Genomic DNA, 12,445 nt, shown 5'->3' on the forward strand with positions numbered 1-12,445 from the left:
ACCCACAGCCGGCACCCCCGTGTCTTGTCCGCCGCTGGGAAGCATGGAGAAGGGAAGCTGAGTGCCAAACTACCCCAGTGAAATTTAAATTAAAAACCCCTCTATCTAATTGCATTGGGTAAGGCAATTGTGACAATTGTAAGGAAATTGCCACACTGTTAAAATTGCCAGACAGAAAATCCAGTGCAAGTGTTTTCGCTGAATCTCTTTAGAGACACTTTTAAATAGAATTAAAATGTATTATCCAGATCCGATTGGGCATGTTCTGCTCCTCGTTGGTCTGCTATTAATACAAAATCCCTGTATAAGGGAGTTCCCTCCGTACACTTTTGCCCTCTGGATAAAAATAGCTCTTTGTAGATTAAAGGATTCAGTGGTCAATATCGGAGATGCTGAGGCCTCTGCTGAAACAAGAACCTACCAATACCTACTAGGTTTTGTATTGCAAAGCAGAGAATTATTCTGGATGGACATCTACTCTACAAAACCTGTTTTCAGGAAGAACAGTCTAATAAGAAATTAGAACACTCTGAAAACAGTTAATTATTGAGTATTAACAGTATGCCATAAGATAACTCTGAATAACTTCTATTTAGCTGCTGGCTTCCTTTTTCTAGTGTCTTCTAGTTAGTTACAGCTTTAGGAGATTTTGCCGTTAGACTGGCAGAAAGTAAATCAAAAAAAAAAATCAGTCCTTATCTACAAAGGGAGATAACCCAACAGAAGAAGACCCCCCCCCAAAAAAAAGAAAAGTGAGGCAGAAGAGGTTGTTACACAGTATCTTACATGGTTTTTATTATCTGCACTGTTTTGTGAACTCCTTGGGGCAGGGACTCCTCAGCCATTCTGTGTCTAGCAGACTCGGCTAGTGTCCGCTTAAGGGCTCCAAGATGTAGTCTATGAAAAGCATTAAGAAATAACTTTACACTGTGGTGGTGATCAATAAGTCTGCCTCTCCCCGGGCCTGCTTGTGGGTGCCCTGTAGGACTCACCCGGCCTTTCTGAAACCTCAGAAATCAGTTTATGTTCCAAGTTAAAAGTCTGCTCGCGGAGCAATTTTTTCTTTTCTTCCAGACAAAAGGGCGCGTGTCGGTTTTTAGGTGGAAGCTGCGTAGGCGCGTTTCTCTCTTACCGCTCTCCATCACTCACCACGAAGTGAAACTTCGCAGCGGCAAGCCCTCGCCTACCAGCCTCGCTGCCCGCCGCCCTTCCCCGGGGTGCGGGGCGAGGCGCGGGCAGCCGTGCCCGTGCGCCCCCGCCGTCGGGGCCGCTGCCGGGCCCGGCGCGGCGGGCGGGGAGGGGGCTGTGGCGGCGGCCGAGCGCCTCGGTTTGTAGCCCGGTTTCTCCTCCCTTGCCTTGCCCCGTCCTCCGGGACTTCCCTTCTTCGGGCACAGGCGCGGAGGGAGCTATGTGTATGGAAGATGGATGTGCGCGGTGCGGAGAGAGGGGGTGCCCGGCGTGAGTCTCTGCCGCCCCCCCGCCCTGCCCGGCGGCCCCTTCCCGTGCCGCTGCTTCGGCTGGCGGCAAGGCGAAGGCAGAGGGTGGGGGGACCCTCAGCACCCCTCCCTCCGCGCTCGCCTCGCTGAAACACACCGCGCCGAGCAGAGGGGGGCTGTGAGAGGGTGTCGGGGGTGCGGGTGAGGGTGCGAGCGCGGAGCAGGGCCGTGTGGCCCTCCGGCAGCGCCCGGCGCCTTCCTCCCCCGTGGGGAGGGAGCCCCACTCGAGGTGGTCCGGACACCCAAGGGAGAGCAGAGGCTGCTGGTGGCGGATGCGCTGGGAGCCCGCCATTTCCCACCAGAAAATTGCACCAACCCCCCTTCCCCCGCTCCCCCACCGCTCCGCCGCCCTTCGCTCCTTTTCTTTATTCTCCTGCCTTTCTCCTTTCCCTCCACCCCTTTTACCTTCGCCACCCCTCAGCTTGGAAGGACAAAAAAGCTCCAGCGGTGCGTGCGTGTGTGTGTGTGTGCGTGTGTGTGTGTGTGCGCGCGCGCGCGTGTGTGTGTAGAGGGAGGCTGGAGCGGGGTGGGACTGAAGAGCCGTGATTACAGCTCTCCCGGGAGGAGAAGCTCGCTCTCTCCAGATGCTGATTCCTGAAGCTCTCGGCAAGCACCGGGCAGCAGCCTGCAAGCGGCGGCGGTAGCCGCGCCGGCCGCGCCGATGGCAGCGGCGGGCGAGCGGGCGGCGGGAGCCCGGTGCTGAGCGGCGGCGGGGGCAGGGCAGGGGCGAAGGAGGCGACGCCGCCGCCCGGGCCGGGCCGGGCGCGGCGCTGCCCCGGGCGCGGCTCTGCCGTCGCGGCGCCCGACCCAGCGAGCCGGTGCCCCGCGGCGGCGGGGCCGGCGGCGGGGGCGCCCATGCGGTGACCCGCGGGGCGGCGGCGGCCGGCTTGAGGCGGCAGCAGGCTCCGGCCCGCCCGGCCATGGGCGCCCGCCGGGGCTGAGCGCCCCCGCCGCCCTGCCCCGCGGCCGCCGGTGCGGCGAGGCAGCGAGCAGCCATGGCCGCGGCCATCGCCAGCGGCTTGATCCGGCAGAAGCGGCAGGCGCGGGAGCAGCACTGGGACCGGCCCTCGGCCAGCAGGAGGCGGAACAGCCCCAGCAAGAACCGCGGGCTCTGCAACGGCAACCTGGTGGACATCTTCTCCAAGGTCCGCATCTTCGGGCTCAAGAAGCGGCGGTTGCGGCGCCAAGGTGTGTCCGTGTGCCCGCGGCCCCCGGGGAGCCCGCGGGGCGGGAGGGCAGGGGCAGCCTGCGGCCGGCAGCCGCGGGCGGCGGGCAGAGAGCAGCGCTTTCCCGGGGGAGGCTGGGGGCTTTGGTCCCCCCACACCGCCACCACCACCGCCAGCACCACGCCAGCACCACCCGCCCTGCCGTCGGGGCCCCGTGGCCGGGCGGCCGCAGCGCTGCCGCGGAGCTCCCCGGAGCGCGGAGCGGGCCTGCCGCTGAGGGAGGGAGCAGCGCCGCGCTTGCACACAAACCCACGCGGTTTTAGACGGGCCGTTTTTCGGACTGAGGAAGCCGGGGTTTTGGAGGCTTTCTTCTTTTCGAGGGGACGGTAGTGAGTGGGCTCCGTGGTGCAGAGAACTGCTGGGGATACATGAAGTGAGTGGTGGTTATTTTAGCCCGTACCAGCGCCTTTCACTTTTTCCCTAAAGGGCGAACAGTGCAAGGTGCTTAAAGCTTTGAAGTGTCTTCGAAAGCCACCTGAGGGAACAGTCGCTAATGACTCCTTTTGTTAAGCTACCTGCTTGTTTTTCACACATAGTCTAGCTCTACCCTAAGGCTTCCCCTCCTAGCTGTTGTGCAGCAGAAAATAGTAACTTAAGAGTTATGAAAGTAAGAAATATGTCCTAGATGTCATGTTTGGGAGTGGTGTTACATGTTGCTGAGCACTGCTTGCATACCAATTCATGTGTATGCCTTCCAGCCACTTGCAGTGGGTTAGGGCCTCTAATATGAACAAGGAAGTTTTGCAGATGATTTTTCATCATGGTAGTCAACAGTCTGAGATGTCTAAAATTAAAGGGGTAACATGACTGCATTTTACCAGTACTTTGTATTACAGCCCTAGAAATAAAAGGAGTTAAATGGTGTAACAATGACTTCTGTAGTTTTGTGCGACATTCAACTCAAATTGAATTCATTCATTCATCTCTAAAGTGTTCAGAACTGGTGAGGAATTTATTTTCCTCAGGAAACAAGTAATTATAAAACAAAAAGATACATCATGAAGATTGAAAATCCTAAGTGTAGCTCAGAATATATAGATAATATCAACCAATGACCAAGTAAAAGCAATACTCTGTTACATTAGAGAATACCACCATGTGTTGTAGTTTGGTATGTATATCTCCTACTTAACTTAGGCTGGAAGATAATTTTAAGAAGCATAATTAATGATCTGTCCTAATTGATGTCTCCTCCATTTTTCCATGCTTCATATTGAAAATAGCATAAATTGCCAAAATCCATACAATCTTATTTTTACATGGCTTTATTACTACAAGAATTGTTTCTTAAAACTGCTAATATGAGCTAAATCTTGCCATTTTTAGATAGTATACTGATATAGGGCAAGATGAGACATGACATATTAATGGCAAAATCTATGCAGGCTTGTCTTTAGGCAGTCTGCGTGTGTGCTTAAATAGAACATTGGAGTGTTTGGCTGATCATGCTGGATTTGTCTGCGTGATACTTGTTGATGAAAACAAGTTCAGCGGGTTTGCTAACTGAACAATTGTTCTAGACCACCTGTGCAGTCTCGTTCGGGAAAAACTCTGTATTTGCCCATGTTACAGTTTGAGGAGGCGATGACTGCCTCACAGCACTGAGATGCCAAACATTTCCTTAGGTAGGAAGCAGCTTAAAAGAGACTTCTGAACTCATCCGTTTTTCATTCATTCATTTTTCATAAGGCACTTTGTGACATTCTCAAATAAGACAGCTGGATTAGAGCATAACTTAACTGTAACTCTTACCACTGAAACAGGTGATTTCAGTGGGAATAATCAGAACACGGGCTATTCACGTAAAGTCTGCAGTGTCAACCCCCCCGTCTTTTCTCTAAGAAATCTTCAAATGAAGACATGGCTATGTTAATCCATTCACTTATGTTAAGGTCTCGGAATTAGACTTATTGTTCATCCATAAAAATTCCTGCTGAAAAAATACAAGCATGCCTTTTATTGTGAATGTTCATGATACATAACGCGATATATGGAGTACCTGTGGATTCAAAGTTGCTTGCAATTTAGGAGGGAAACTGTGAAAAAGCAACCATGCAGAAGTCATTAATTAAGCACCTTACACAGAACAATTTAGAATGCTTAATCATTATGAAAAGCTCGTTTTATTAAGTTGATTGCTTTAAATGTTCCTTATATGAGCTACAAAATGAACATTTATACTAGTCTCTTTCTAATTTATCTAAAATGTGTAAAGTGATTACTGAATTCATCACTGAAATTTATTGTTAAAACCTTTAAAATAAGTGTTTGCCAAGCAAAATAGGAGACATTTCAAAACATCTGATGTCGGAAAAGTACTATGGAATATTTACAAATAAACCTTACATGAGTGGTATACAAAGTGTCACAAGAACCTAGTGAAAAATGACCTAACAGAGATACAATGAGCTATAATACTTAGCTTGTTCATACATTTCAGTGGAAGGGTAGAATATATATAAAATATTTGTTATGTGTAACAGCAAAATCTAGGCTATATTACTCATGGAACAGAAAAGTGTTTACCTTTGTAAAGTACTTACATATGAAAAATAGATGTCTTCTCATCTTTGAAATGGTTAGGCAGCAGAAATCAGTGATGCTACTTTTAAAAATCAAAATATATGTTTACTTGTACATATGCATGTGTACATGTGATATATATGCACAATGTATGCGTGCTTACAAACAAGTTAGCAAACTTTTGGAAATTTTCTGTATTTTTAGTCTTGTCTTAAAATGCCTGTTAGTATTGCTCTTGTAGAGTGGCATTTATTTGTGAACAAATGAAGTTATTGTGAATACATAATATGCTGAAAACATATGTATCCTCAATTGAATATAATTTTTTCTAGCGTTAGAAGCAATTTTCTGTTTGTGGTTCTTCCTATAGGAACATACTGAAATATCAACAATAATATATTTTGAGGGACTAACATTCATGAAGGATGGCATTAAAGCATTTAAGATACATACAAGAGGTCAGTTAGGGTAAAGGGTAGTATTTTTATTTGCTTAAATATGGTTTCAAAAGACAGATGCAATGGTGGTTTTTCTATTACTTTGATTAACAAATTACATTGGTAATCAAAGTGTTTTCTGTGGGAGACTTGCCTGATAAGCTATTGAGCTGATGAAACCACTTTCATGCACCAGGCAGCTTTGATTCATATTGTTTGGTATTACAATATTTCAAATTTATTTCATCTTCATCTTATTCTACCTGTCGTTTGATGAAGAAATCGTTGTCATTAATTTCCAGGTATTCATGAAGACAAAATCTTGCCTGACATTGCTGCCAGACATCAATCAATTATAAGTCACCCTGTGTTTCTAGGAGGAGGTTGTTCAGTTCTAATTGTTTCCCAGTTGCTGCTAATATAATCACAAATGTTCATAGATGATTGATAAGATTTTGAGGTCTTCATGCAAAATGAATCTTATATAACCTGGGACTGACCAATAACAAGTAGAAAATAAATGTCAGTACTTTACCTCATGCAATTACAAATTATAGATTGAAAAGGTATATGTGTCACTACTGCAGTCCTAAGTTCTCTTTAGCCTGTATTTTCATCTACAAATCTAGATTCTCTGCTAATCTGAAAAATTGGCATTTGGTTAATTAGGCCTCTTGGGATTATTCTACTGGAAAATGCCCAACATTTAAATGTATTAAAAATCAAGTGTGAAGTTTGCTGTTTCTCTGTGAGTTCATTTCACATTTAGACTTCTAAATTTATACATGCAGTGTATAAATTTTGAAATGGCTTGACTTCTGATTTTGTATATATTAATATTAATGAGAAAGAGAGGCCCAGGGAACATGTTCAGAAAATGCATTGATTAGATTTTATTGCATCTACAAAGGTAATTTAATTCTCTGAAGAATGCATTTTTGGAAAATTCCTTGGTATATCAGATAATGTTTCGAGGCAGGTGTGGGAGTGGCCCATAATCCCTGATGTAAAATAATTCCCTGGGTTCATAGTGCCTTAAGTAGTTTTTAGTTCTACGTGTGGAATGATATAAAAGGAACTGAGAGATCTACACATGCATGTGTACATGCCTCATTTCCTGAAACTTAAGCAACCCTGTACAATTCTAGTAAGTTAACTCCACTCTTGGATCATTTGGCTTCGAAGTTTCAGTGGACCAAAATCTGTAGCTGGGCTTTCTTATATAAGTATCTTAGGAAATATTCTAAACAGTTCCCTGAAGACCACAGCTATCACATTGTCTAAATGCAAGACTATGTATTATGCCAGGCGTTTAACTGACATTGCTAATTCTTAAATATATTTTTTCAAATGAATGTAATTCACCCTCAATCCATTTGGAGCTATAAAAATAATCTTAATAGTATGTATAACAAAATTCATTTCCATTTCTCTTTCTTCAGTGTTGCTAATCTGTTTGAAAGACAAAATGAAAATGTATAAATATGCTATTTCTCATGTAAAATACAGAAAGCATATTTAAAAATAATAAGTAAATGTGTGGCTTGCTGGACTGAGTGTCAAGGTTTCTCTTCCAGGCAAAGTACTTCACATAGCATCTGTGCTTGCTAAGACAGCCTTTATAGCGAAGGGCTGCAATTCTCTTAGACTGGACTGATTTTGATGGCTCTGAAAATGATGAATGACATGATTTTGAGAGGAAATTGAAAAAAAACTTTAAAATTGTAATAAAATCTTACAGACTATGGATTTTTAGGAATATCTCAAACACGGGTGATGGAAATGTGGGCATTTAACATACAGTTAGTACTATACTATCGTTATTTCAGAATTTCAGAATTCTTGTATTTAAATGTAAAGTGAGTACAGAAACTCAGTTGTAATCATTGTATATCTTAAAATATTATATTAAAATAAATTCAGTAATTTCACAGAACAATACTTTAACATATGTTTTCTAAATATTGTAAGTTCAGTAATAGTTGCAATTTCAGATGGTTGTTTTTGGTTGAATTCCTTTCCTGTTTCATCTATAAAGTATGGGGGGGGGGGTTGTCTATTCTTTCTTCTTGATATGCATTGCTGTGCATTTATTTATCTCATATATTTTGCACATCAGATTGGAGGAAAGGAAATTTCACTTTTCCTATATACAAACACTTCTTTTCATTCCCTTTCCATTGTAATTGCAGATTTAACTCTTCATTTGTAAATAAATACTTTTTTGTGTGTGCTCCTACTGGAATCTCCAAAGTTTGAGTCTGCATCTAGTGATCTTTTTTATAGGTGTACCGGTTATTGTAGCTATTAAATTTATTATAAAACTAAATTATCTTGTTAGTAGAGATATTAAGGAAATTTCAGTATAGAGGTTACTGATTCATAGTAGTGTAGTGATAGAAATGTTATACATAAGGTCAGGTTTCTATGCTCTATTTAAAGACAGAATTATCTCTTTTTGCAATATATAATCTATTAGTGGACGTCCTGTATTCTCAGGGTGCCTAAGTCTGTTAATTTGAATTAAACTAAAAATGAGTGCTTAAAACTGTCATTTTGAATCATGACTTTTCAAGTCACTAGCTTATAAACATCAGTAATGATATTAAATATAGAGCTAGCACTCAAAAAGTTTATTGCAGAAAACTTTACCCTTAAAGTTTTTTTTTAATTTAGGTTCTAAGGATAATTTAGAAATGTGATGACACACAAAGCTGTGAGATTAGGTGCCCATTTTTCATAATGAGTAAACAGTGGCCTATCTTGCTTGGTTACATATAAGCTCTTTTTTAACTTTGGCAAATATGAAATAGTTAACGGATACATTGGAAGTTATACCACAATGACATACCGTGCCATCAGCTTTTTCTGAAACCTTTTAACACTGGTACATTCTTGTCCTCAAGAGTTAGTGCTAATTCAAATCTTATGTCTGTCATACACACTAAGTGGTGTGAAAATAGAAAGAATAGATGATGTTATGTTCTCTTGTAGAAGACGATGGGAAAATTAAGAAAGCTCTAAATTTCTCCGTTAGGACCTCAAAGCAGCAACCAGTCATTATATTGTCGTTTCCAGACCATAACAGTTCTGTACATTAGTGTTTGTTTTTTTCATTTCAGCTATATAAATCAGACCATAACTTAATGAGATTAGGTTTTGTTCTTCCAATATAATTTTCTAGGGGAATGAGGGGACATATCCTTTCCTGGTGCTCAGAAGGAAATGAGCTGCATTTGCTGCCAGGATTTAGCAATAAGTAATTTGAGCAAGTCAGAGACAGACAGGAGTCAATCCTACGATTCATAATTTCTGGTTCTGTGTTACAAACTATAGACAATTTCAGCATATCCTAAAATGGTGACATTATTTATATTTCTTTAAATAAATAAATGCATAACCAAATAAGGTGAAGAATTGTGGTATTTTGAAAGAGAGCTAATGAAAATAAGATTGAAAGAAGTAAATGATAAAAGTTTGATATAAAATTTAAATGGCTGGACTATATTGAAGAGTACAGAAATCTTACTCCCTCAAGATTTTCAGGATTCAAGCTTGTATTTTGGTTACCATTTCATAAAGTGTTGAGTACAAGCTACATAAACATGATATCAGTTGTTTCAGTGGGTTTTTCATAATTGAAAATAGAGAAAATTGACCAAAGTGGGAATGTAAAGTATAGCCTTTCTCAAGGATAAAGGACAATCCTAAGGATTTAACTAAATGAAACAATTTACTTAAATCCATGGTGTTGATTCTAATCTGTCCAAGCGTAGGCCTTTTGAAGACACTGGAGTTACTGTGCCATAAAACTTCTATAAGTTGAATAAGAATTGGACTCCCGGTTTGCAATAATCAACATAGATAGATGATGGAAGTCAGCATTTGTTTAAAATATTTAATTAGGCATTTTCTTTCATATCAGAATAATTCAGCATTATGAAACACAAGCACACAGTTTGTCTCTATAGAAGTTAATTTTTTTAAAAAAAGTTAAAAACAAACAAATCCCTCTGAAGTATTTAACTTTCTACATTTATTTTGTAAACTCTATTGTGTTGCCAAAGCAGTAAGCATAGCTGCTGCTGCTACTACATTGGTACTGCAAAGTGTGGCTCCAGAAAACATTCATTTGTGATTGCTAGACTATTTTGAGTGTTTTTTGGAAAAATGCAAATGAGAGAAAGGAAGTAGTGATTTTTTTAATTAGTCTGCATTTTTTACACGTCCATTGTGCAGGTAAACCTGAATGGAATTTCATGTCCCAGTGAAAAGAGACTTTTCAAGCCTTAGGGCTTTTTTGTTACTGAATTTCAAAGTCACACTGCAAAGAACAGATACGTTAGACTTCTCAAGAAAAGGTCACCAGATTTCTGCACGGTGGAAATTCTTAAGGAACCTAAATGTAGGAGCTGCTTCCAGGCTCCCCCTTAATGCAGTAATGCATTAAAAGTATTTCTAGTCTGATTTTGATGAAAATATGCACTCCCTGAGCATTAGAGAGAGACTCCATTCCTTAGTTTCCTAAAACTAGAGCAGCAGATTTTTTGCTAAAAAAACCACTGTGCTTTTATTTGTAAAATTTGATGTAACCTGAACAAAAGCTGCCTTTGAAAGGCAACAATTTGCTCTGACTTCTATGATCATAAATACTGTATTTGTGGTTTACATACATATATACATACATATTTGTAAACTTTATATATCTAATGCCCATATTTGTGTAAGTGCTCTTCTTTAAGAAGCATATTTTATAATGAAACAGTGAGTACTTCACCAACAAGAAGTCTGTTTAAGCATGATACATTTTCTTTGAAAAATCTGTAACCAAGTTTTCATATAACAGCAAACTTAATTTTTATGAGTAGAATAATGTATGTGATGTTTATTGATAATTCACAAATAATAGTCTGTTTGCCAGAGTACAGATAAATTGGGCATTAATATTTTTATTTATTTTGGGTTTTAATCCACAATCATTTCTTCTTTTTGTGTTTGAAAACAATTTTATACCAAATGGGTATGTTCATAAATGTGATGAAGCAGGGTTTTTTTCCAGTCTTTCTTGTAACCTTAACTATGTAGTTAATGGCTTATAGTTCGTTACTTCTCTAAAATCTTGCACTGTGTACTGAGCTTTTAGTTATTCACACACTTACTGGTACATGCACTGTGAATGTCCCATTTTAAACAGGTGCTCCTATCATTTCCATCTGTGTAGCTGATGTATAACTGAGACATGAGTTCCTCTACCTTAATTAGTGGTTTGTATCTCTTGTTCACTCGAAATTCTGATGATCTGACAAGTTTACTACTGTAATCTGTATGCCAGCGACTATGAAATAAAAGAACTCTTAAACTTCATTGCTCTATTTTCTTCTTTCACTTTTCCTGCTATGTGATCTGAACAGTTCCTTCTATGTAATCAGAACAAATACACAGAAAGTTTGTAATATTTTGTTCCCAATATCATTTTTGACTGTGTTATTTAAGCCAAACAAAAATAAAATTCCAACAAGTATGTATGGAAAGAGATTTGCATGGCAGGATGTCTTTGCTGCAGCTTTTTGGATTTAGTGAGGCTCCCGTCTGCTCCAAGTCTTGTCTTATTGAAGCTCTGGCCAGGCTTGTATCTGGAGGTATACTTATGGAGTCAGTCCTGAAGATGGTCAGTGTTTGTCCTTAGGCATGTATATGTATGCTTATAGGATGAAGATCTAAGTATGGTTGTCTTTCTTCTCTTCTTTTCTTGTATACCAATATAGGGATAATGGATTCCTCCTGCTTCTAATTCCTTTTCATTATCTTATCAATTATCTTGGGTAATGATTGTGTCAAGAAATAGGATTAATTGTAAAATAGCACAAGAAACTTTAGTAATTTTTATATAGGAAAATAATCCTAGGATCTAAAAGTTGAGAGAGAATCACCCCTGTTGATGCAGGCAGTCTGAAGAAATGCAAGCCTTCATTGTTTTTAATAAATATTCTTGAACTTAGCTTGCATATGTTTTGAAGACTTGAACATACATATGTATTTCTCCTAAGGAACTCATTTGAAAATTATTAAGAGTAGACAATATACATAATCAGCTCTTCTCACTACCAAGCAATTTATTTTTTGATCTCTGTAGCTTTATTTACATACTTGGTTTTTGTCTTTATCTCAAACTCAAAACAGGGTCCGGTGCACAGATGATTTATACCTTTTTTATAAATGTTTGGAAACATAGACCATAGTCTTGACTTCATCACTAGCAGAGTTTGGCTTACCTAAGTTAACAGTCTGGATTCTGAGAACTCTTTTTTTCTTATCTTTTTTTTCCTCTAAAGATGGATTTGTGCAGAGATTAGTTTACACCTGAACATTTCTATGTGTTAGACTGGTAAATCCCACTTCATTATTGTTTCCAGTTATGTTCAAGCTTTCTGACAAAGGAGATGGAACTGACATTCAGTTTCCTGTGTCTGTAGACTTTTGCTAAACCAAATGAGAAACCAGCTTCCACAGAGGCTCAGTAATGACTTTTTTATGACAATGTTTAAGGAAAAGGAGACAAAATTCTTTTTGAATTCCAGCTCTAAAGGTCAAGTGCCCCAATATTTGCAATTCGTGTACAAATAAAAAAATTAGCATTTTAGCATCCTTTTGTGGATGTAAATTTATTCAGCAAATTCTGTTGTCTAAATAGCTTTTATGTGTTAAACAACTGTGAGGCTGTCATATTATTACTCTGATAACAGAGAGCTTTTGATGTAATATA

General features: G+C 40.5%; 1 protein-coding gene across 6 annotated transcripts in view; it reads left to right on the plus strand.

Moving 5' to 3' along the window:
- Positions 1-12,445, plus strand: part of FGF14 (fibroblast growth factor 14) — a 411,876-nt gene that overhangs the window by 272,640 nt on the left and 126,791 nt on the right. The window contains exon 1 of one of the 6 annotated variants that reach the window (XM_064504332.1): positions 2,445-2,684. The exons of 4 other annotated variants lie outside the window; for them this stretch is intronic. In XM_064504332.1, coding sequence (XP_064360402.1) covers positions 2,492-2,684 — 193 coding nt within the window. In that variant the 5' untranslated portion in view covers positions 2,445-2,491. Of the gene's footprint in view, positions 1-2,444; positions 2,685-12,445 lie in introns of those variants that run through there. One more of the 6 variants, XM_026121621.2, reaches the window with a different exon arrangement.

The sequence above is a fragment of the Dromaius novaehollandiae genome, chromosome 1, assembly GCF_036370855.1.
Source record: "Dromaius novaehollandiae isolate bDroNov1 chromosome 1, bDroNov1.hap1, whole genome shotgun sequence".
Classification (NCBI taxonomy): Eukaryota; Metazoa; Chordata; class Aves; order Casuariiformes; family Dromaiidae; genus Dromaius; species Dromaius novaehollandiae.